General features: G+C 42.6%; 1 protein-coding gene across 1 annotated transcript in view; it reads left to right on the forward strand.

Annotated features, from left to right (window-relative positions):
* cdh2 (cadherin 2, type 1, N-cadherin (neuronal)) overlaps nt 1–25485 on the forward strand; it is a 63379-nt gene extending 37894 nt beyond the window's left edge. The window contains exons 3-16 of the mRNA XM_080034486.1: nt 1456–1676; nt 5093–5254; nt 6416–6571; nt 7807–7951; nt 8300–8472; nt 9865–10002; nt 10508–10693; nt 11378–11631; nt 13372–13514; nt 14571–14804; nt 15748–15981; nt 16302–16441; nt 21001–21165; nt 24055–25485. Of these exons, the coding sequence (XP_079890612.1) occupies nt 1456–1676; nt 5093–5254; nt 6416–6571; nt 7807–7951; nt 8300–8472; nt 9865–10002; nt 10508–10693; nt 11378–11631; nt 13372–13514; nt 14571–14804; nt 15748–15981; nt 16302–16441; nt 21001–21165; nt 24055–24261 (2558 nt within the window). The 3' untranslated portion in view covers nt 24262–25485. The remainder of the gene's footprint in view (nt 1–1455; nt 1677–5092; nt 5255–6415; nt 6572–7806; nt 7952–8299; nt 8473–9864; nt 10003–10507; nt 10694–11377; nt 11632–13371; nt 13515–14570; nt 14805–15747; nt 15982–16301; nt 16442–21000; nt 21166–24054) is intronic.
* The last annotated feature ends 977 nt before the right edge of the window (nt 25486–26462 follow it).

Genomic DNA, 26462 nt, shown 5'->3' on the forward strand with positions numbered 1-26462 from the left:
CATTATTATAGGATGCTTGCTCTTGAATTTTGGTTTATCCACTCTCATTCCTTTTTCAACAATCATCTTTTTCTTTTTTAAACTAAAAAGGAATATTTGATTTCACCTTCTTGCTCCTGTGCTGCTTTGAGCCATTCTGCCCGTTTGTTGCTCACCAAGAAAACAGGTGGAGAGACCAAGGGCGTCTACCTACCTGAAAACATCTTGCCTCGTCTGCTGCTGCAAGCAACAAGAAAAGTGTTGGATTCACCACCTGTCATCACTGAGAGATTTGTTAGCAGTATGGGTGTGGTGCACTTCAGGAGAATTGATTGCGTGTGTTTGGGTGATACTATAAAATGAAGCCTGGCGGTTAAACTTATGACTTCCTCCGGTCTGGACCCCAAACTGATCTACTGCATCCTCTCCCCAAGCCCAGAGGAACTCAATGAGCTCCGAGTGCCGACATCAGTGGGTCCCCAAGGTAGCGGCACAAAGGAAGATTAGGCACCCTCCTTCAAGGCTTTTGTTAAGTAATTCCACATCTACTTTAATAATTCAAAGCCGGCACCAGCAGAGCCTCCACACAAACTATATATGGTAACCGTGATCTCTGTGGCCGAGAGGAGTTTTTATCTTTCCCTTTATGCCGTTTTTTGGGGCTATAAACATGGAGGGGGTGCCAGAAATACATATCCAAACAAAGGGATCACACTATGGAGCTCTTAGCTGTCCAGGTGTGTGTGTGTACATGTAGCTACGTAGGCCTGGCTGTACTGTCATTCACTTGTAACATGAACTGGTGTTGTACCACTGCCACTGAGGCACCGCACCGGTGGGACTTGAGCCCCCATGAGCCACCTGTCTGCAGTTTGTGTGTGTGTGTGTGTGTGTGTGTGTTCGGGTTTCGGTGCGTTTTCTGTGGGAACATGCCAATGAAATAAACATCACACGAACTTGCTTCTTGTGTCTCTTGAGGAGCTGAGGATCGGCAGTCATCCGTGGAAGGCATCCCTGTATGTCATGGGGGACAAAGCTAGCATGCAATTGGCCTTAGCTGGGAAAAAATATATATAGAACTTATCTTTGCAGATTTAAACATGTTAATACATGCTGTATATATTTCCTCTAATAGGAACACACCAGGGCAGTTATACAATCAAATTTACACATCCAGTTTTAAAGTAATGCTTTGGGTTTCTGGGTACTTCTTTAATAGCCCTTAAGGGGCACACTTCCTTTTTTCCTTAGTTTTCTCTCCCTCCAACTCTCTCCTCCACTGCACCTGTTTGGAGCAATACCTTAGGGGCACAGCTTGAAGTGAATAATGTATGAGCAAGAAGGAGAATCAGAAAACCTTTGTGGGCCTTCTGTGTGTCTGTCTGTCTTCCACCTCCCTCTGCTGTCTCCATCTCTATTTTTCTTTCTTTCTCATTGCCTGGCTAATTTTTCTTCTTCTGTCTCTTTGTCTTGCAGTGAGGTTTGTCGACTGTGGCCGAAGCGGTCTGGTCCGGTTTGAATGCAGTAACCCATCTGACTTCCGGATAGAGGCCGACGGAGTAGTTTATGCTGCCAGGAGCATTCAGCTCTCTGCGCTCCTCGTGACACCGCTATCGATCAAGGCCAGCGACACCACCGCTCAGCAGCAATGGGTGACTCAAGTCAGACTGACGCCCTCCACACCTTCTAGCCAAGAGGTAAATACCGCATTACCACCTCCAGAACATTTCTGCCTTATTTGTCAATTGTTTGGCCAATTGTGATTGTGAAAGGTGGAATGGTCAATTATCCCCTCGCCTTGAATAACGTAAGCTTTGTAAGTTGTTAAGGACACTGCACATTCACAGATGAATGTTTCCCTAAATTGTAGCAGGTGTTCCAAGAGAGTGGATGGATGCGTGCTAATTAAAACTTAATGTGTCAATTTACTAGGAGTACAAACATATACTCAACACGGTCAGTGGGTTGCAAGAGCAGATGCAAAATAGCTCCCCATAAAGTAGCATTTCAGTGAGCATGCCTTATCGTCAGGCATGCTCACTGAAATGCTATCATAGGTTATTGCCTTATCATCCAAAAGGGGACGCACCACTTCCAGTACTGTGGGAGACAGGAAGCATCTGTCAGAGCTGTGGAGTGATGCTCAAACTGTTCCGCTGGACGTGTTGTGCAGTCATCTGCAATTAGTTAGAATGACCATGTGCTCACATGTCAACATTGCGGTTGGCTCAGGATCAAAGGAAGTGCACAGAGAAAGCTCTGCACATGTCCTGTCTGTCTGCCTTGTTACCAGGAAATGAAAAGAAGCTCTAAAGGCTGTGTTATTGTAGAGGTTTCAACTCCGGTGCCAGTGGATTATGTGATCCTGCTCAATTAGATAATATCTGTTGCTTTAAATGTACAGGCAGCTTCACTCCTGTGAGTTTAAAGAAACAGATAGCATCTAATTGAGCACACAAACTTGCTATTCTCAACTACGATGTGCTACTTTTAAATCCAGAGCCATTCTGTAGGCCGGGTTACGAGCATGCACGTGCCTTTGTTAAATTTATTGCCGTACAAATCTTGCGTGGTTAGCATTCAGATGTCTTAATGAACACCGCCAAATGCAATTATCATGTTTGTTTAACAAAGACCAATGTGTGTCTCCTCTTTATCCCTGTAATACACTTGAGCAAATGGCCACAAGTGGGCCATTTCTAAACGTGCAGCACAGAAGATAATCTCAGGAAAGGCGGGCGTCATATTTTATTTGGGCGTAAACTTTAATACCGACAGTAATGTGTAGTTACTGTCGGTGCTGCGGGCTCAGTGGTCTGCTGGGCCCAAATTAAACTTGTAGCCGGTAATGATTTCATGGCTTTTTGAAAAACACCGTCGTTAGCCACTGTTGCTCATTAACCATAGGGATTCCTGCTTGTATGTGCTTTTAATGATACCATCGGTCACTGTTGTCAGTTGGTCAAAGGCAAATGCATACCTGTCCCAAAGAGGTATACATGGACTTTCAGTATTATTTATTTTTTTATAAATAAAGTTTTTAAATAAAAGTCAATACCTCACATTGCTGATAAATGTGCACATTGTCAGCTGCATCATCAGCGGCCATACTTATGTGCTTCTGTAGAGCACTTTTGGGTATCCACCGATTTTGTCTGTAATGAAAATCAGGGATTGACTTTACTGTTTCTTGCACGTTCATTAGGTCACGAGCGGTTCGTCTTCCCCAGCAGCGTAATTATTGTCATGAATCATCACACATCTCTTAATCACATCAGTGATTACATTTTTTTATTAGTCGGTGAATGCAGCAGCCTTGGGGAAACATTTTAATCAATGACAACCAAACAATATCCTCATTAACTTGAGTGTGTCCTCGCTCACCATCTCCACCTCCATTTAGAACTCGAGCTCCACCGCAGTCCGAGAGAATGTTTCAGCGATCTGATCTTTTTTTTCTGAAAGGGCACATGCACACACATGCACTAATGCTTCTCACACGCTCACAAACACTCGGGCCATCACTCAGCCTAACGGTCTCCTCGACTCTGGAGTAGACTCCCAGTCAGAAGATGGAGGAGGTTCAGAGAGTGTGGATAGGTGCACAGACCTCCAACGCACCAGAGATAGATGCGTGTTGGGCCGAAACAGACCCACGGTGCCATCCATCATTCCTGACACAGTTTGCAAATAATTACTGCTCTGGCTCGTACCCATTTTAATAGGGTAATAGATATTTCTGAAGCATTGCTCCTTTCGCTATCTGTCCGCTTTTCCACTCTGCATTTCCAATGTGTGAAAGCAGTCTAATCGGATTTCAAACATGATTAGTGGAAGCTCTCCCGACAGCTCCCCAGATGCTAGAGGAGGGGACTGTTGGATGTGGGTCACGTTATAAGGTGCCAAAGTGGTAATTAATGCATGTTTCCATAGGACACTTTGTAGTAGTTTTGTAGGACTGGACAACCTCACGATCAATCAAACATTCAAATGGTAACATGCAACAGCAGAAAGATACTTGAATAAACATGACACAAATCGAAGAAATCCCAGCTATCATTTAACGACATTGACGGATTTTTACATATTGTTTTTCTCTCTTTCCCTTCATGCCTTGTTTTGTTCAAGGTTATTTTAACTTTCCCTGGCACTACTTCAGTCTCCTCAATCTCTGGAGCGGGCGTAAGAAATTTGAGCCATCTGTGTGTTTAGTGTCTGGCTTGCAGGTACCATCCTCCTTTGTTTCGAATCTCATTCATTACAGCCGAGGGAGGATGGCAGATCCATTATGGAAGCTGGTCCGTCTGTGTGGGTGCATTTTATCAGGACATAAGAAGAGCTCTGCCATTTGAAAGCAAACCAGCAGCGGTGCTGTGCGGCTGCCGCAGTAGCCACACCAAAGCGTTTCAACACGTAATGTCACATGTTGTACCGCAGATATTTTAGGCTACAAAGAAAGTCATAGAATTACATAGTTTGATGGCAAACACATTTTGAAAATTAGTATTAAGTGACACCTGGAAGAGCTTACTGAGTAAATGTTAGCCACTTCCATTTCCTTTTTGTATAACCCTAAATAGGAGGGTCAGTCTGCAACACCCTTCAATCTAGTAAGGTGTCAACAGCAAAAAAAAAAAAATTCAACAGCAGTGCCAACAGTTATGAGGGAGCTGTATCAGGGCAGAGTGGTGCTTTGAGCTGAATGCTATGGTCTGCATACTAACATGCTCACAGTTACAGTGCTAACATCAGGCATGTTTACCGTGTTCACCATCTTAGTTTAGCATGTTGGCATTCTAACTAGGACTTAACACAAATTACAAATTATGTCATTTTTGGTCTTTATCATAAACCAAAGTTTTGACCTGATTATGGTAATAACGAAAAAGTCAATGACTCAGCATTAATCAGAATTCAGCTGTTTTCATGAGGAGTTATGAGTATCTGTACAATATTTTGTGGCACGACTTCTAATAATTGTTTCCGTCTGCATGGTCCAACGTTGACATCCATGCCTCTAGCATGGCTAACAAATGTATGCAGTCCATATTTTACTACATGGATACGATCACTACCAGCTCTTGATTAAAACAATTTCCTTTTTACGTTCCAGGAATTTCCTGTCCCCCCAGTCGTGTCCAAGGATTTGAAAGAAATAGTGTTTCCATCACGTAACACTGACAGCCAACTGAAACGCATGAAGAGAGACTGGGTCATCCCCCCAATCAACGTCCCGGAGAACTCAAGAGGCCCGTTCCCACAAGAGCTTGTTCGGGTAAGGTGGCTCACCCTAGCGCATGCACAGACCACACACACACACGCACACGCACACACACACCAACCTCACAACACAAAGAAAATGCCTTTCGCTTGATACAACAACCTTGTAGTTCCCAGTTGCCTTGAGGCCCCCCCCACTGAGCGGGTCACACAGTCATGAGACTTGTGCCTTCAACAGAATGCCTCATATTTACAGCACTTTGCTAAAGGTCAAGGCTCTTTTTTTTCCTTTTGTATTATTTATCTTTTGCTACGGGGAGCAGTCGGTACCAATGTAACCTGGCATTATTTAGAAGCTGAAAGACATTTTTTGAAGTGCTCACCTTCACAGCCGTTCATTGTGTGCCTGTTGAGATATTAGACCATTTTGGCTCAAGGAAACACAAAGCTCAGTTCATGTACATCACTTCTCTGGTCGTGGCTGTGGGTGCGGGTGGCTGACAGAGGACAAGCCGTGTTTGGTACAGCTAAGAAGTCGATCCTTTTTCCAGCGTATTAAGCTGACTTCCTCTCCGAGTGTTAAGTCCTGTACATGCTATTTGTATGTATTATATTAAATCCGGCCATATTAGAAGGGATGTTTCTGGGCTTTAGTGGGATGAGGAAATACTCTATTTGCTCAGCATGGATCCGGGGTGTAGGCACAGAGGGTCTCGGCTTACATGGCAAGCAGAATACACAATCCCACCAAGACAGAACTTCAATATTCCACAGTGCAACTGCTGTTTTACTTGCACAGCAAGCCATTTTTAATCTAATATAAATCAGTGTGGATTGTGTGGATACAGGGTAGTTTTATTTAACCTTTCAGAAACCTGTGGTGGACATTTTGTTGCTGTTTAAACACTATAGACTACTATTAACAATGACTCAAATAATTATTAGATACTAAATATATGGTATAATTATTCTTAGACGGTAGCTGTAATTGTGATGCACTGTGTTATTGTTAGTTTTAAGATAAATGATGATGATATTGGCTTATTTTTCCATCATTTGATATCTTCTGCATCAGCCAATATATAAACACTACACACATCCCAAATGTAAACTTTTCAATGTAAAGAAAAGAAAAAAAAGTCTGTTTTTCAGACACAATATGAGAATGTAGTTAGCATTGTTTAGGGCTTTCATTAACACGTCTGTTCACCCACAGATTCGGTCGGACAATGACAAAAACCGCTCCCTTCGGTACAGTGTGACGGGCCCTGGTGCTGACCAGCCCCCCACTGGCATCTTCATCATCGACCCCATCTCTGGAGAGCTGTCTGTCAACAAGCCCCTGGATCGAGAGCATATCAACAACTTCCATGTGAGTCAGACACAATAACTTTAACTTTTAAATTATATCGTTAACCTTTGCTAACAGTGTTTCCAGCACTGCTTTATCAAGAAGAGAAATGTCTTCTCTGTTGCGGGGCTTTACATTCCTGCCAGATGGCATGTGCTCAAGGGTCACGTGAAGCCCGAACAGTCTCCCCAGACTAGGCGAAGGCTGCGCTCGGTCTTCAAACGTCTGACTTATCCGTCTGAGAATTTAACGGATTGAATGTGATGTTTTTGCTTTATTTATTAGTGGTTCTCCGGTAACATTCCAATGTTTTTTAAATGATATAGCTTGGTTTTTAAATGCTATATATGTATCTTCATATAACACAAAGTGGCAGGCATCAAGCAAGGATGTAGTATAAATGAAATTATAGACTTCTCGAGTTTTCTTCCTTTTCCCCCCTGTTAAAAGGTTTTTTGGATGAGAGTATTTCCTTAATCTGAATCTAGGGTCTCAGGATAGAGTTTTTCCTAAGCTGTACAGAATGTAAAGCCCCCTGAAGGAATGTTTTGATATTGGGCTCTACAAATGAAATGGACTTGACTGGACTTCAACATGTTTACCTACTCGAGTGTACTTACCTGATCTTTAAAGGCCATGAAATACTTTCACAATGAAAGTAATGTGTTACAGATTTCCATACTGGTTCAATTTAAGCTGCTTGTGAACTGTAGCTCTTGGAGCAATAGAGGAGCCGCTCAGTATTGTTGAGAACATCACTGATGTCCTATTTCCTTAATTTTTTACTTATAACTTTACTGTATGCACTTGACACTGTATCATGCAGTATAACTCAATAATTGACACTGCACTTGCAGCAGATCAGAGTTTTTTTTTTATGAAGTTGTGCTGACCCAGTGTAGGCAACAGAGCTGAATACATTCAGGGGGGAATCTGTGTCACGAGGCAACCATACAAAGGCAGCCAAAAGGCTTGTGTTGTTGTCAACCCTATTAGGACTAAATGTAATCATTTGTTTCCTCTGCACGTGCTACAGTTAGTTGTGGGAAAAACATGTTCTTTATATAAAAGAAACAGAATTCCTGTCTTGGTCACGCTCGTCTGAATAAAGAGATATTTCTGAGCTGTTTGTCATTCTATTGGTGGTTTCATTATGACAGCAGTTCAGTTTGGTTTCAATATATTGTTTATGCTGTTGAGAGTCATCAACACTTTTGTTTTAACCGTTCTAAAGTCAAGATGTGTTTCTCCTCCAGCTGCGAGCTCACGCAGTGGACCTGAACGGCAACCAAGTGGAAAACCCTATTGACATTGTGATCAATGTGATCGACATGAACGACAACAGACCGGAGTTCACTCATCAGATCTGGAACGGCAGTGTTCCAGAGGGTTCCAAGCCAGGTAATAAACCACACAAAGCCAAACACCACATCACACTGTATGAGCAACCCATCGATGGTAGTCTGAGCCCCTGGCTTCATGGCTTCCTGTAGTGTTAGCAAATCAAACAGCATTGATGATTTTCCTGGGGAGGGCCACTTAGACTTCCCTTCTGCTGTATTAAAGCCATCAGTAGTATTTAAAGATCACAAAAAAAGAACATTCATTTGGTTGTCTGTATTACAAAGCTATACATTTTGTAGTGTTTGATATTGTTCTATTTCTATTTGTGATGAATTTTGATTGCCAATGATAAAAGGAAATACATGACGTGAAAGGATCTGTATCTTTTGTCTTTTTGTCTCGTAGGAACATTTGTTATGACCGTGACGTCTGTTGACAAAGATGATCCCAAAACAGCCAACGGCATGCTTCGTTATAAGATCTTGTCTCAGAATCCCGAGAGTCCGACCTCCAATATGTTCACCATCAACAATCAAACCGGAGGCATCATTACAGTGGCTGCAGGCCTGGACAGAGAGGTATTTGACGCGACTTCTCTCGTCTTTGTGGCCTTTCATTCTCTCTCTTTAATTTTTTTCCCCTCTGGTATATCGGATTATGGCCCAGCTTTCTTTCTATTGGTTTCAGACACCATAATGCTGTTCCCATTTCACTCTCTATATAGTGTTTGTGAATGTACACTTATAATATAATGACCTCATCAGCATTTAAATGGGCCTTTCCTTAGCAAGGCTATTCTTTGATTATTTATTTTTTGTTTTGCATTTGCCACCTGCTGTGAATGCATAACAACCTATCAATTTCTATGTTTATATAAATGGGCTGTGCATTTTTTCCCCTTTTAAACATGATGACAAAGACACAGCTTGAGTATATTTGCTAATATCCCAACTGTCTACGAACTAATGAGCCAAAGTGAATTTAGCTGATTACCGACTAAATGGGAAATAGAAATAGACTTGGCTGTTTCACACTTATTTACTCCTACAAGGAGGCAGCGTGCATCACTGAGCAGCTAAATGGTTCCCTTCCCTCATCCTCGCCTTCTCTGTCTTTCTCCCTTTTTCAAGCAGAAGCTTTACTTTCATTTTCCTTCTCTCTCTCTCTCTCTCTCTCTCTCTCTCTCTCTCTCTCTCTCTCTCTCTCTCTTTCTCTCTTGCCTTTGCTGTAAATGTTAACACTCTGTCATTTAATTGGATGGCATGGCCGTTTGAGAAAATGAAAAAAATAATACAGAAAGCTGGAGCCAGTTGGTGCAATTCTAGGGAGGGCAATCTGGATAGGTGGCTGCTCAATCACTTCCGCCCTGGGGCCTCCATTTTATGTCCGCCAGTTGCCACCATGAAAGTAATTTTCCCGACTCTCATTACCTAGCAACTGGTCCGTCACCTGAGTGGCTTTTAATGTGAAAAGAGTCATTTGTTAGCTTTGTGGCGGTGTTTCGCACGCAATTCGCAAACCCACATAGGCCATAGAGAATATATTGGATTTATATAAAATGCCGCCATTAGTCATCATAATTCGGAAAGCTAGCCAGTTCAGATTTATTTCAGTTTAGTTGAAGGCATTAATACTGATGTACACTGAGTTACCAGTTTAGTCTATTGCCATCTAAAACAATAATCCAGAAATGAATCCCATCTTTATAAAACTCCAATATAATGGAGTTCAAAACAACATAACCAATAAACACTTTTCTAAAAAGCACCCTAAAGTTAAAGTTGAGATATTATGTCTCGGGTATTGTATTGAATTGCATTAGATTACACAGGTTTACCTAATGAACTGAAAAGTCAGCAAACAAATCAATAATCGCCAAACATAGCTACATTATCGATTGTTACACTGTTCAAAGGTCAAATAATTGGGTTTCAATCCTGCTATTCCTTGTCTTCCCTTTTCCCTTCCAGAAAGTGCCTCAGTACACCCTGATCATACAGGCCACTGACATGGAGGGCAACCCCATGTACGGCCTCTCCAACACGGCCACCGCTGTCATCCGAGTCACCGACGTCAATGACAATCCACCAGAGTTTACTGCTGAGACGGTAAGAAACAAACTGGAATACTGAGACATCATCAACACAGCAATCTTAGAGATAGGAAAGCACCACACTAGGACCCCAATTTCACCCGACTGTGGATACATGCACTCAACCGGCACTTCTGCTCACTTACCTAGTACTGCTTGCCCCAGCACTTCCACCGCCATACAGATATATATAAGTAAGCCAGCCATGCGTAAAGCGTTATATTCCCCTCCAAATGTTGACACATGCAACTACTGGGGATGTCTGCCCCGAGTGAAAGAGGCACTTAACTGTGGCCGTGAATCACTCAAATTTGCAATGCTGCCGTTGTGCTATCAGGGGAGGACAGGGGAATGAGATGACCATGACGACATGATGAGTTACCTTTTTAGATGTCTATTTACCAAAAGAATTGGTCCCGCTGTGCAGTGTGCGAGGCCGGGGCTCTGTGTATATTTCTGCTTGCCACAGCAGTATCACTAACGGCTCGGCTGTTCTGTACATTCATGGTTTATTCATGCAGTTCTTCGGCGAGGTGCCTGAAAACCGCGTGAATGTCATTGTGGCCAACTTGACGGTGACTGACAAGGACCAGCCCAACACGCTGGCCTGGAACGCCGTCTACAAAATCACCGGGGGCGACCCCACCGGCAGGTTCTCCGTGCCCACTGATCCCACCACTAACGAGGGCCTGGTAACGGTCGTCAAGGTAAGGCCACCTCATCAAACTTCACACCTTTTTAAAATCCCCGTGGAGAGACACATTGTATATGTATGTATGTGTGTGTGCTATACTGACAGGTTTGGGGGTTGGTTGAATCTGCATAAATATCTAGAAGTGAGAATATGTTAAGTGTATTTTCATAACATACATTGAATTTGATACAAGTGAAAGGTGTTCCCTGTTGATACAGAGTGTTAATAATCCAACAGTCCAACTCAAACAATTAAAAGAAGACTAGTACTGATACAGTTGAAGATCACTGAATCAAAAATGTCAAATACATTACTTTAAAAATAAAATACACTTCCTGACTATGGTGAGTGGTAAGGTGTAAGAGTACTGCTAGCAAATTCTCTGCTTGAATTATGTGTTAAAGGCAGAAAGGAAAGTAAATTGGCTGGTTGTGCAACTCTTACGCCAGCTCTCGTACTGTATCCTTCAACTGACCATAAAAGGAAAAATTCTCTTTATCTCGTCCCACTGTCCCATTGTGAGCTTTCACAATAACATTTCTCAGGCATGAGGAAGAAAAAGCTTTGATTATTTTTTTCGATTCTTTCTCCATAGTTCCACATAACCGAAAAATTTAACGCGATTTTCTTTTGTTTGAATTCATCCTGCATTTTGATGTGTGACTCCTATATTCTCTTCTCTTACCATGTTCCCCAGCCTATCGACTATGAAATCAGTAGGACGTATGTGCTGACGGTGGAGGCCAAGAACGAGGTTCCCCTGGCCAGGGGCATCCACTCCCCTCGTCAATCCACCGCTACCGTCTCCATCCGAGTGATAGATGTCAACGAGAGTCCCTACTTTGAGCCCAACCCCAAACTGATTAAACTGGAGGAGGGAGTGGCAGCCGAGTCAGCGCTGACCACCTTCACTGCACAGGACCCGGATCGCTTCATGCAGCAGAGCATCAGGTAGATTTTTACAGTGAAATCATGGAGGCTGAGCACTTTCTGATTGGAAGTTAAACCAGGGTTTTTCCTGGCTCAGAATGAGCCTTTGGGGGGTCAGTACGCGACCGACTTTTTTTGGAGTCGCGACTATGTGCAACAGTAAAGGCAAACGGTTTATGTATTTTAAGAGGGTGTGGGGTTGGGAGAGGGGAGTTTCTGTCCAGCTCAAGAGCATTTCAGTCTGCCTGTCAATCACTGCGTAACCATGGAGCTCACTGACACTTATGAAATCACAATAAACAACCTGTAGATATGAAGTCAACATACTAATAATGACTGGGCCTACCTATTTAATACTTTAATTGTTTCTAATTTATCTAAACCATGGAAATTGCAAGAAGAAAGAAACAATCATAATCATGATTATTTTTAGTAATCACATTGTGTTATCACGATTATTAAAGACAGGTAATCATTGATTTAAGAACATTATGCATTTATTTTACTTTTTTAAGGTTTTTTTTCTAATAACACTATGACTTTGGACTTAAAACAAAGGCCTAATTGAACTGAAAACAGGGAGAATAGAAATAGGCTAAATAAGTGAAACATATTTTTAATAATAAAAATAAGAATAAAATAAATATGTCAAAATAAAAATAACCCGTTGTAAATGGTGTTGATAGGACACACCTTCTGATAGCATTAAATGTAAGGGCATGATTTATTTATGTCAAGGAGCTGGGTGGATAGGCAGTTGCACTGTAGTGTTGACAGTTGTGGTGGCAGGAGTCAGGAGCTTTAAACTTCCTGTGTTTTTTATTCAGTGATTGCTTGGTCATAGACCACTATGATTCGACTTAAAGTGAATAAACAAATTGGTCGGGATGTTTAGAGGTGCAGATAAGGTCGTATACCCTTTTTTTTCTGTCTCTCGCTCTCTCTCTCTCGCGGTCGCGTATGTAACGTTACTCGCGTGTCCGCGCGTGAATCAAATAAAAAAAACAATTCCTCCCAGAATACAGTAGTTGATTTCCTACATTTCCTGTTCTCCCTTTAACATCTTGCAAACATGGTTGTTTTGTTTACTTTTTTTTTAGGCAAGGCAATTTTAAATGTTTTCATTCAATCACATGTTTAGCTAAAATAATTCCCAACAACATTAATAATACAGGACTATGTGTGTGTAACATGATAGACTCAGATGTCTTTCTGCATCATTCCTGCTCAAATAACAGTATGCAGCCAGCGTGTGTCCTTCTCAATCTTGTTGAACCTTATTTTTCCCCCCTTTTTCATCATCTCAACGTCTTGCCTCACAGCTGTTTGGCTGTGAAAGAGTTTATCTCTCTGGATGCAGCCCATGTAAAAATAAGCTAGCTTTGTAATTCCACGGTTTGTCCTACAAATTAGTTTGAGCTCCTGATAACAACAAGCCAGTTTGCTCTCCCGCTGTGAGGCTGTTCCCAAAAGTTAGATTAATGATGTAAAATGCATGACGTCTAAAATATTTATTCTGCGTAAACAAATAAAAACAAAAACATTTTTCAAAAGAAATGCCAAACTGGAAAACACAGAGTCAATAAACCAACACAACTTTCTTCTACGGAAAACAAAATAAATACTTTTTTTAGAGCTTTCTCGCTTCTTAAAAAAGGGAACCTGCAGATAGCCTTTGACTTGAATATTCAGCTTAAAGCGAATAGTAAGGATTATGAGTCACTGTGTAAACCCTCATCATTTCTTTGTTTCTTCCCACAGATACTCCAAACTGTCAGACCCAGCCAACTGGCTGAGGATTGACCCCAACACTGGTCGTATCTCAACAATTGCCATTTTGGACAGAGAGTCGCCTTTTGTGAGGAACAGTTTGTACAATGCAACGTTCATGGCTTCTGACAGCGGTACGTAACCATTTCAAGTGGTAGTGCATTTTGCCAGAAATACTTTGGTTACAGGGTCTAGGTGTTTTAGCGAGGCTGTTACACAAGCACTCTATTCCAGGCCATTATTGCTAGAGCATTCAGGAGGAGATAATGGCGCCTTTTCTAAAGGAAGCCCTAGCGGATGTCTAATGTAGCCTGCCTCTCAAAGGTCAATTCTTCCACCTACCATCACTTTGACTACCTTTTCACCCGAAAGCAGTGCAAAAACACACCAAATCAGTTTAGAAAAAACTCTCCCAGTTAAAGATGAAAAGACATCATCCGTCCGCGCTTGAAAGTTAACCTTGTACCAAGCACATTTAGCGTGTCTAGGACACTGAATGCCGCATTCGAAGGTTAATGTGTGCGCAAACCCGGAACCATGCTGCATGTGGATGTGATCACCTCTTCCCGTGCACTGGTGGGATTTACCTCTGTTCAGGTTTACCCTGTTCCGCGGAGCATAGCTTAGGCCAATAGGCTTAAAAACTCTACCAATAAAGAGGTTTCTGAGCATTAATGGGTCAGGATTGGATGACTAGCTCCTTTGAGCGTGGCCTGAATGGTAAAAAAGCCTCTTAGCTGAGTGAATACATAGAGGAGCCTGAGAGGAGCGACACTGGGCTCTGTTTGTGTGCTTTAGTATTCCCATCCCGTGTCCTTCATCAGGAAGACGATCTTTAAGACACACACACACACACACACACACACACACACACACACACACACACACACACACAAATGTTCTGATATCTCCCTTTCTGTCCACCTCCTCACTTGAGATTAGATTTTCAGATCAGTATGCAGTTTGGATGGGTCTTCTCCCACTGGAGTAAATGTCTGCTTAGTATACCATGTGAACCAAAACAAAACAGACTCCATGCTTTACTTACTTTTTCTGTCCATTGCATAATGACTGCAACATGAGAGATGACATTTCAAAAGCATATATTTCTGACCATATGTAAATCTGTGGAGAAAAACATTCCCCATAAATATGTATGTACTGAGTAGTGTGTGTCTTATTTCATGCAGGTGTACCTCCAGCAAGTGGTACAGGTACTCTCCAGATCCACCTGCTGGATATCAACGACAACGCTCCCAGAGTGATGCCCCAAGAGGCAGAGATATGTCAAAAGCCAGAGCCAAACGCCATCAACATCACTGCACTTGACGAAGACCTGAACCCCAATGCCGGGCCGTTTGCCTTTGAGTTAGCTGACCGGCCCAAAGATGTTAAAGGAAACTGGACCATCACAAGAATCAGCGGTAAGACCCTGCATATACACAGAATTTCCCATCAGTTACCCCCAGTTAGATTCATATTTGTGTGCTAATATATAATATACTAAACTTCATTTGATGCATTTTTTTTTCAAACACTGGCATTTATTTTTTAAGAACTTTCAGCTTGTTTATTCTTGCACCCCCTTTGGACAAAAGCGGTAGTGTTTGTGCGACACCAGCTGTTGTTCCTGGGCATTAATAATAACTGTACAGAAGTAGCATTCTTTGCACTGATGGTCTTGTTTGCTGTTTCATGTAATTCATGATCATCTGAGGACATTTTTTCGAAAACTGCAAAACATCAACAACAAAAAAATCTTACAAGTATAAAATTCAGTAGCCTGGTGTCTGGTAATTAAAACTGGAGACTTTGATGTGTGATCCTCCCTGAACAATGTGTAAAATAACACAATGTAGGAGGCGGGTCAGGTGGAATATTATATTAACATTACCAGACGGTCCGTAATTGTTTATGCTAATAAGAACTAAAAACATGGGTGGAAGAAAAACTCATTTGTTGTGTGTTAGCTCTTAGATAGTGTGATTTTGAAATGCTGTTAATATGTCTTGATAGGATAATGGCATTTGGATTATCACTGCTGGGAATTTTGCCTAAGCAGCATTATTTTCAGAAGGTATTCAGTAAATTCATAAGCTCCAAATCTAAATCCTGAACCATGTTTTGGATTAGATGCTGATGCAACTTCCAGGTACGAATCCATGCCTGTGGTAATAGGGGTGTAATCATAAAGTGAACACGGTCTTTACAAACGACTATTAAGTGATTTTAATCCACTAATGAAAGATTCCTCTGTAGAAAAAAAAACAAGCAAAAAAGAAACAGGAAATATCATTGTTAACACATAGAGCAACTTAGTTTCTGTATGAGCACTGACAGGGACCCACTCTTTCTGTCTTCTCTCAGGTGACTATGCCCAGATGAGCCTGAGGATTGGCTTCCTAGAGACTGGACTCTATGACATCCCCATCAAAATCACAGACTCCGGCAACCTGCCCATGGCCAACGTCTCCTATCTGCGGATCAAGGTGTGCCAGTGTGACATTAACGGAGACTGCACCGACCAGCAGCACATCATGGCTGCCGGTCTGGGCACCGGCGCCATCATCTCCATCCTGCTCTGCATCATCATCCTCCTCAGTGAGTGTCTCCTCCAGTGTGACTCTCTCAAACGGCACATCACATACCGACACACGCAGGGATTATAAAAAAAGACAGCTAAACATTATCCGAGATACGACTAGATTACTGTAGGATTACTAAAAAGATAGCCTTGATCAGGCCCCCATCCAAGCTCTAAAACATCGGATCAGATTACACTTATTATGTTTTTGTAATATGAGATCTCTATCCCTCTCTCTCTCTCTCTCTCTCTCTCTCTCTCTCTCTCTCTCTCTCTCTCTCTGTCTGTCTCTCTATCGCTCTCTCTCTTTCTCTCTCTCCCTCTCTCCGTCAATCAGTTCTCGTGCTGATGTTTGTGGTGTGGATGAAGCGTCGTGATAAGGAACGTCAGGCCAAGCAGCTTCTCATCGATCCAGAGGATGATGTGAGAGACAACATTCTCAAGTACGACGAGGAAGGTGGAGGAGAGGAGGATCAGGTAAGAATCATGTTGGAAACCATGCAAGTTATTTTAAAAGTGCACTATGCAATTTTGTGGGAGGGGCGTTGTTTACATTTGCATCGCCTGCAGTTAGTTTACAAAACACATGTTCCCTACATTTCGTAGTATTTGATCATCCCATCATCATGAATCAAAACAAAATAATTTTGAGGCACGTGGGACCAAATATAATACAAAAATATGTTTGTAAACAAAACTACGGGCCCAACTGTAATGGTAGTTTTCTTACTTCAGTGTTCCAGGGATCCAATTTTCTTGTGAGGCAAGTTTGTTAAAGGTCACATATTGTGCTAAATGCACTTTTTAAATGTGTTCTAACATATCCATGGGTCCACGGTGTGCCTAGAGACTGCCAAAATATTTAAAAAATAACAATCTCTCCTTTTCTCACTCTCCCCCTTTCTGAAACCCCCACCCCTCCCCCTCAATATACTCCAGTCAGAATTCTCCTCGTTTCTGACCTCACAAACTGGAAAGCCAGAAGCTTCCACTGTGCAGCCCACACCCCTATTTCTTATTGGTCCACGGCCCTGACAGACAGAGGGCGAGGCGTATCTGGCTTCGCTTCCGGACAGGGGGCGGGGGGAGCTCAAAGATTGTATATTTACGAGGGGAGCTGCAGCTCTTTTAAAAAAATAGGCCATTGTGAGATTAGCTGAACATCAGCATAGTACAATAAATTATCTGAAAGTTATTAGTATTAGGGACCACTAAGACCATATAATATGGTGTATAATAGAACCGAAAAGTGTATAATATGGGAGCTTTAAAAAAGTAATGAGAAGATACCTATACCAACCTAAAATGTCCACTTCTCTGAAACACTCAAAGTTACATAGTGCACCTTTTTAAAAGCCATGAGAAGGTGTCCTGTATGTTCATAACTAAAGTGAGGACAGGTTTGGTTATTTTAAATTGAAACATTTCTGTCTGCTTTTCCCATTGGTTTGGGACACAGACCATAATTTGTTTAGTTCTTGCACAGCATACTCTGTTTACACAGCATTGAAGATTTGACGACTCCCACGGCATTTGGTCAATTATAAAAAAGGGAATTTGGGCATCAGAAAAAGTGTTATTGTGGATTCAGTAGAGGAATTTGGTCATTGTATTATTTGTAGACTCAGACCAACACACCATGCAGCTGCACAGTGTTTATAATTGGGTGACATGAGGCCAGTGTGTGGTCTTTGTTAGGGAGAAAAATTCAGGACACATCCACAGTATGCAGCAGCAAGGATACAGAGGACCACCTATACACTTTCTGCAAGTGTATACATACACTATATGCATTCTTTCTAGTGTCAATGCTGCGCATTATGCTGCTCCAAGTTATACCTCACATTCATACAGTCATTCACAATTAGGAGTTACACCGGATGTATTATCCTTCTCCTGGAAAATGGAGCTGGATATCGAAATCTGAAATCAATACGGCAAACACATTCTGATCCAATCTGTTCTGAAAAATATTGGAAAAGTTTCCTCGACTGGAACTGGTTCCCGCACACAATCATCGCATGCATACAATAGAAATGCACTGCCACAGGCCTCGATAAAGTCACATCTCCTTATCCCTTGTGCACTGCTCAGGTATACAAAGACACAAATTCAATTGCCCCTAATGACCCCTTGTTAGCGGAAAAGGAACCATTACATAAAAAAAGTGTACCAAATGGACTATTTCCTTTTGCTGCTGGCTGAACTGCTGCAGTGGATGAGGTATTAGCAGGAAGCAGGCAGACCCCGATTTGACCCAGCACACTGCCAAATTAGCCTCGGAGGCTTGTAATTGGTAAGCTGATGTCATTTGGAGATAGACATCTGCTGTGGCACAATAATGAAGCTCTGTCCAAGGTAACAATATGACTGGAAGAAAACCATTACGCATCAGCCAGCCATTAGGCATGAGGGAGTGTACAGCCTCTTGTGTATTCACATCCTCATTTTCAGACACAAAATTCACCAACTTTTGGAACCAGAGCGTGTTGAAAAAGAAACATGATATAAATATAACACCCCTTAAAGTCAAAACAGTGGGTGCAGGAATGTATTGAGGGGAAAGAAGCTTCAATGTTTTGTGGCGTAGAGGATGGGCAGAGTGCCAAGAGAAAATTGGTCTTGTCTGCAGAAATCGAGGGAGTCCGCATTGGGTAAAAAATGGCCCTTTTCTTTCCAAGCGATGTGATCTGTATAATGCCAACCTCTGTTCTCCCTATCTCCCACTGAGGAGGAAATTGAAGTGTCAGACCTTCGGGCGCTCCCGGAGTATATGATTTTAGTTGCTGCTGCCACCATTGCTTCTGGTTTGTATTGGTTTGTGAAGCGCTCATTTCATCAACGGCAGACAGCTCATCAGGCTCTCAGGCACATGGTAGAAATAATTCCCCAAAACGACACTGAATTGAGACGTTGTCGCTCACAGTTTTTCCCAGGTGTAAAGATATATGCAAAACAGTGATGAGTCATCCGCATCTTCACATGACCTCAAAATAATGTGATGCACATTAACCTCAGACGGCGTGAGGCATTGGAGGCGTGCTTTGCAAAATGTGTTGATTTGTTTTTTCAATCCCATGCGGTGAGAGAAACGACACGAATCAGGCCTGTTTATGCAGATAGAACAAGTGCTTCATGTATGTGCTTCACCGGAGGTAAAGACAAGTTTAGCGTGTCAGAGGAACTGTACCATCTCTTATCTTAGACTATTCAGCTTTATTGCAATTTGGAGCTTATTTTTGCACAAAGGAAGTAATTGCTGAGATTTGAGATCACAGCGACACCAGAACAAGAAACATGAGCAGTCGGAATTAATGGAATAGTTTAAAGTGTTGAGAAAAACACTTATTCGGCTTCTAATCAAGTGTTAGAGGATAAGGTCAGTAAGAAGTTAACTAAGCACATAGAGTGGGGAAAAAAGGGGGTAAACACCTAGCCTGGGACCGTCTAAAAGTTACAAAATCGTCTTAGCACCTATGTTTTCAGCTAAGCTACGATAACCAGCTTTTGGCTCTGTTATTATGTTGAACGGACATGAAATGAAAATTGAAAAACAGTTTTTGGAATTATTTTAGTGATGTTGCTGCTGTCCCAGATTCAAGAATTGAACAAGTGGGGACAATATTATTATCGGTAGGAATTCTGGCAAAAAAGAAAATAATGAACTTGGTCGTCTTTTGAAATAGCTCAGCTCAAGTCTCACAGTAGATCGGTGTGTGAGAGGCTGAGCCGGGTTCAGTCTCCCAACGTCTGAATGTGGGTCATGAGTGCTCGGGGCAGCCATTTCACCCAACCCAATGTATGCGTTAGGAGTGGATCCCCTGAAGGGGGGGGGGAGGCTGGTATGTCATTAGAGCGTCCTGCCTAGTTTAGCCATTATACGTCTCTGTTGTCATTCCTGTCACTAGCTCCTGACCCCTCAGAGAAGGTCAAACAGGAGACTGAAATAGACCAAATATAATGGGCTGGTGTTATTGCGATGACCGCGGTATTTCTCCAGCTAGCCGCGGGTGGTTTACTGTCATCCCCCATGAAATCAAATTACACATGAATAATCAATGTGTGTGTTGATTTGCGATGATACTGGTTAGTGTGGAGTCGAGTAGGTGTTTGTCAAGTGCCCGCGCGCTTAGTCCTGCTAGTACACCTCGGTTGTTTGTACATCAGAGGGTTTATATTTATTCTCATGTTTATTTTAACATTGGAGCACGTGCAGCCTCTTTTTTTCCCCCTGGGAGTCAGTGTGCATGCAAGAAGCTGTCTTCACAGTAGGTATATGTGCAGCTGAGCAAAGACAAATTTGAAGGGGGGGATATTAGAGATGGATGGATTACTGAAAATCTTTTCTAAAGAGGGGACAATCCATCATGCACGCTTATTAGGCACACACCCTGATTCTCAAATGGTGTTTTTTTCCCTCTATCATATCTGCTGTCACCGTGATACCATCCAGTCATTCAGCTCAGCTCTGCTCTTCACAGCACACCAGTACTCTCCAAACTCCTTTTCTCTCCACCCCCCTCCCCCTGTTCTCCTCTTAACTTCCCTTTGCCCATGACTTTGCACAAAGTGCGAGCCATTCAGGTTGCCTTGGTAATGTTAATAGGATTAGCAATGGGCTTATGCATATCCACCATCCCGTGTCTGGGCATTGATTAGAGCAAAACAGTCGCCTGCACATCCTCCTTCCTGCAGCACGGCGCGCACAAGTACAAACACTCTTGCAGCGTATGATGTGGTCCTCGGCTTGGACCCCCTCAGCGCTGCCTCTCTTTTTATGTGTCAAATTGTCCCTGGGCTTGTGCTTCACAGACAAGAAGATTAAAGCTGCCCACGTGTTCCTCTCAACTCTTTCCTGCTCTATTCTAACTTTAAATTCTTCTCCCCTCAGTTGAACTTCTCTTGCTCCTGATGCATGTATAAAAACACACACACACACACACACACACACACGCATGCACACATATGCACACTTGGGTCTGGGCTCTTGTCACGCTGCTCAGCTAACTCCCATCTGTCTCTTATGTGTTCCCCAGGATTACGACCTGAGTCAACTCCAGCAGCCGGACACGATAGAGCCTGATGCCATCAAGCCGGTGGGAATCCGCCGTCTAGACGAGCGTCCCCTCCACCCGGAGCCCCAATACCCCATGAGGTCAGCAGCACCCCACCCTGGAGACATCGGAGACTTCATTAACGAGGTAAGCTCCCCATGCGGCCGGAGCACGCAGCACGAGTCAACAAAATTATTATTTTTTTAAATGCGATGGTTGTGTTGCCACGGTGTAATCAAATCCCAAGGGGGGTGGGGGGAGAGAGCTGAAATGAAAAGGATCAGTGCTGTCACAAAGCTCCAGAATTTCATTTTCAAGCTCGATGACTTTCTTATAATCAACTTGTATCTGAATAAACAATTTGTTTCATACGATTCAGCATTAGGCGTTGGTGCAGTGCCTTGTAGTGGAGCGAAAAACAAAGATTACTTTAGATTGAATCGATTGTCTTTTTTGTTTGTTTTTCAGAATTGTTTTCATCTTTTCCCCCCAGCAGAAAGTAGAAACTTTTCTCATCTCACATATATGAGGTCAGACATGCATAAAGCCCGAATACTATATGATGCTAACTCGCTTAGATATAATTGTTTTTCTCCTCACTTTTCCACCAAAGAACAGTTATAGATGTGTCAGCATAGAAATAGGAGATGAGAGGCAATGCATTGGCTTTCTATTGGAGTGCGCCGTTCGCAGCGCCCCTGTTTGCCCCGAGGCCATCATTGACTGCAGCATGAAGGGAGAATGTAAAATGAAAAGAGCAGTCATGTATTTTTTACAAGCTCCAACAGACAAGAGTTTCACTGCATTACAAATGGAGCTCTCTCCTAGTTTTTGGATGGCGCCCATGTTTTTAGATTAGAACTTGATCTTTCAGCTCTGCTGCGCGACCATCCATCTCTCAGATCCTTTCACCTCATTCCCCCCCCCTCCTAATTTTCACTCTTGCTGCGTCTCACGAATGCGCCCTAATACACTTGTCGAAACGGGCCGACATTAAGTGAAGTTTAATGTTTTTGCACTGCTCGATAAAGAGCAGGATTCCCAGTGCACACCATCTTTCATCAGACCAGTTGTTTTAATATTCTCTCAAGACCTTTTTAATAGCGTTTTTAAGACTGAGCAGTCCTGACCCAGAAAAAAAACGCTCGTTGCAAAAGGAAGGGCGAACGTTTATCTGTTTTTAGTCCCCAGATTTGAATGTCGCTAATGCTCAGTCATGGTAGCTAGCTCCATCGGAATCTGACCCAACTGATAAGGGGCTGGCTGCCAGAGGAGCGGGGAGACAGAGAGGGATGGAGTGAGGGAGGGAGGGAGGGAGGGAGGGGGTCTGATCTGTAATGTGCACACGCCCCCAGGAGCTTGTGGCTCTTAATTAAATTAGAGGGACAAAAAAAAACAAGGCGTAGGTTTTAGCATAAAGACCTTAACTTCACAGTCAGACAAACAAACGGTCTATTAGTCAGCTCCTGGTTTGTTCCCAGTACTGGGGGGTTGTAACATTAGATACATCAGGACCAACTACACATAACCTCTGTTGGTCACAGGTGGACGCAGTGCCACAAAAGCTTGTATGATTGTCTTTAATGTTTTGCACGGCGCCTCGTTTCAGTCACCGGCATTGCAAGGTTGTCTCTTGAATAGAAATGCCAGTGGGTTTTATTACACACGTCTTTTGTTATCAGCAGGACAGACTGACTCCAAATAAAAAAAGTAATGACGGCTCACCATTCCACCGAGAATGGCGATTGTCTCCAGCACAGTGGATGACTCGATAATGAAATTACGTGCCATGAGTTCTGTGATAGACTAGACAGATGAAACTGCCAGGGAGGTTTTGGTCTTAGATGGGGGGAAGGGGGGGGGGGTCTATAACTAGCAGAGCCATTATAGTTGTAATTGTAATAAACGATCCATCCGTCATATTTCTCACCGAATTATCAGCACCACCGGCCCCTAAGCCCTAATACTTCACGAAAGCTAACAAGTGGAAAATAATCGCTAAGTGCCTGGGCACTTTATTTCAATCCATCTTTTTATTTCAGAGCATTTCAGCACTACAATGGCAGCACAGAGGATACTATAAGTCTTAGACAAGTTCCCGATGAGCGGAGGCCTCGTTTCTCGGTGTGGTGTCACGTCACTTCTGTTAATTCATTTATTATTCGTTGGGGTGGTATACCTCATCTAATAAGAGGGAGAAAAAAACAGGCTTGGATCTAGAGTGGTTCATGGCCGAAGCGCATCTCAACTCCTAGATTAGCAATCCATCAAGTCTCTTGAGTCCCGTTAAGGGAAGGGGCTAAAAATCAATAGCGATCCATGAGGAACGCTCGTGACACCGTGCGGATTTCTGGGAATGTCGAGCACAATCTTCAAAATAGAACCACCCCAATCAACAGCACCACGATAATAACACATGTGCTCCTCTTCCCTGCCTCGTTTCAGCAGGAGCCTGATAAAAATTGATAAATCAAAGATATTAGTTTCTAGATAATAGATCACAAAGTGTCAGTGCCATAGTTGTACCGCCTGCCAAATAGTCCTTGAAGAGAGAAAGAGAGAGAGGGAGAGATAGAGAGCGGTCTTGCTAAAGGGGTCAGTGGGGGAAGGGGAGGGGGGGGGGGGGGTTATGATTCTAGATGATGCTCGTCCGCTGGCTGGTCATGCCTCAATCTTGGCTTTTGATCAAGAACCAGATAATCCTAGTGCATTCCCAGAAAACATCCCGAGAAGTCCGAGAACCACAACACAAGAGGAAAAGAAACCACCGCAGGAACACCAGAGCCCGATTAATCTTATTTCCTGAACGAGTGGCGGTTTGAACCACAGACTGGGTTTTAAGACAGATTAGCCCGTGCTCGTGTGCTGCAGTAGAAGGGGGGAGGGGAGGGAGGGGAGGGGAGGGGAGGCAGTTGTGTTGATGTGGCTCTCTCTCCTTACTGCAGACAGTCTTGGGTGTGCAGCAGACGTGGCTTAATTTCCTTCATCTAAGCCTGGTTTTATTTCCCCCCCCCCCCCCCTCTCTCCTCTGTATAGGGACTGAAGGCAGCAGACAACGACCCCACCGCTCCTCCCTACGACTCCCTGCTAGTGTTTGACTACGAGGGCAGCGGCTCCACGGCGGGCTCCCTCAGCTCCCTCAACTCCTCCAGCAGCGGGGGCGACCAGGACTACGATTACCTCAGCGACTGGGGCCCTCGCTTTAGAAAACTGGCAGACATGTACGGCGGAAGCGACGACTAAGGACTTTAACAGCCAAACCCCCCCTCTCCCCCCCCCCCCCACCAATCGAAAGAATGAAGAGATGAAAAATTACATTGTGGAGAAAAAAAAGACGAAAAAGGAAAAAAAGGTTTCCTGTTTGATGGACAATGGACAGCTTCTTGATATTCCCTGAGAAGAGTGACGGAACTGTGACAAGAAAAGAAACAAAAAAATTAAAATAAACATTGATTCCGAAAAAGTTTTTCAAAAAACAAAACAAACCAACCTAGGCTTATTGTTGTAGTCTACGCATACATATGCTTGTTGAAAGCTTTTGACATAGGCTGTGGGTCCAGTTATGGAGGATGTGGGAGACAACACTGGTGGACTGTCACCACTTGGATTGTTGATATTGAATGCGCTCAGTTACACTTGAATTTCACAGTACAGAAGCACTGGGATATAATGTGCCTTTTTGTACATTTTTTGGGATCTAAACGATTAGTTTTATGTTCAAGGCTTTAATGGTACTGACTTTTGGAGTGATTTCAAACAGTATGTAACACTCTGGTATGCTTCTACATGCTTTTTTTCTTTGGTTACACAATGCTCCTGTTTGTTGAAGATTATTTAAATAGACTGCAATGAAGACGAAGAAATGAAGGATCATCTGTTAGCTTGGATTAGCTAGGATGGAAAGAAAAACAACTAAGAGCAGCACTGTACAGTACGCTAGACTTCTAGACTTTTTCACAAAAAAAAAAAAAATTATGCAGCTGGTTGCAAATAAAGGGAGTTATGAATCATACTTTTGTAGCAGATTTGTTTTTCTTTTTTTTCTGAAGTGATGTAGTATTTCACAAAAACAACAAAAAAAATCTGTTCTGGTCTAATCTATGTACACTTCATTCGCCTTAGTCATCATCTGATATTTTCAAGTTTTGCTTCACTGTAAAAAGATGTGTGTACATAATGTTTTTTTTTTCTTTTATCTTTTTCTTTCGATGTAGTATTATGAAGAAGTGCAAAAGGTTCCAAACTTGTAAATGTATAATTTGGACTACAAATTCAAGTTTTTTGCATGTTTCTATCTTTTCATGACAACAAAATGACAAAAGTGTTGTTTCCCAAATTTATTTACAAAGTGAAAAAATAAATAAAAATCTGGGTGACATTAAATGTGTAGAAGTTAAGAGAGTTTTTTGTATAAAAGAAAAATCTAAAAGTAGTGATCTTGTCAGCACAACTGTTGAATTTGTACCAAAAAGGTGGGATGGGGAGGGTGGGAACTGGGTTGACATGCTAGGCACTAATTACTGAATCAGCTTTAAGACTGGGAAAGGTTTTGGACTTAAGCCTTGTGGATGACCATGTGTTCTTGAGAAAAAATTATTAAACATCTCTGACCCCAACCATCCAAATAAAATGCTAATTTTGGAGCTAAAACCGCCTCTTTATTTATTTGCTTTTGCTCTAACTCAGCATTGTTGCAGAGGCTTAATTAGATTGTGAATTGTGCAATCCATCTCAAAGGACAATGGCTTTAAACAAACAAACAAAAAAAAGTTAATTGCACAATATCCTACCAAAGGGGAGAATAAATCATTCATAGTCGTTATTTATCTGTTGTTTGCACACATTGTGTTCAAGCAAAAGGCTGCAGATCGTAGGTTATGTAACTTGCACGCTAAGAAGCATAACAAAAAGCTTTTTCTGTAACACTATCTCTCCCAAATCAAGTCAAGGACAAAAGCTCAGGGAAATGCCAAAATCCATTCAGCACCTGTGTGCTATTAGGGATTTGTACTGTAGGTCAGATTGGCTTGACCTTAAAAGGAAGAACGCCTCCAAAAACTGTCCCTAGGGTGCCAATGTATATATATATATATACACACCTGGGACATGGAAGGGTGAAGATGAAAGTGACGTATGTGTGTGTGTGTGTACTGTACTGTACACGGTGGTGGTGGCATGCGGTAACGATCTGTTCAGCTGTCGCGCGTTCGGCGTATTTAGATGATGCCATTTAGCCTTCACCTGCCCTTCCTTTCCCCTCTCTCTCTCTCTCTCTCTCTCTCTCTCTCTCTCTCTCTCTCTCTCTCTCTCTCTCTCTCTCTCTCTCTCTCTCTCTCTCTCTCTCTCTCTCTCTCTCTCTCTCTCTCTCTCTCTCTCTCTCTACTCTGTTACCTTTGGGACTTGGAATTCACAGAGCCACCTCTGGCACCCAGCTGAATAGATGG

Source organism: Ammodytes marinus, assembly GCF_949987685.1.
Source record: "Ammodytes marinus genome assembly, chromosome: 9".
NCBI classification, from domain to species: domain Eukaryota; kingdom Metazoa; phylum Chordata; class Actinopteri; order Uranoscopiformes; family Ammodytidae; genus Ammodytes; species Ammodytes marinus.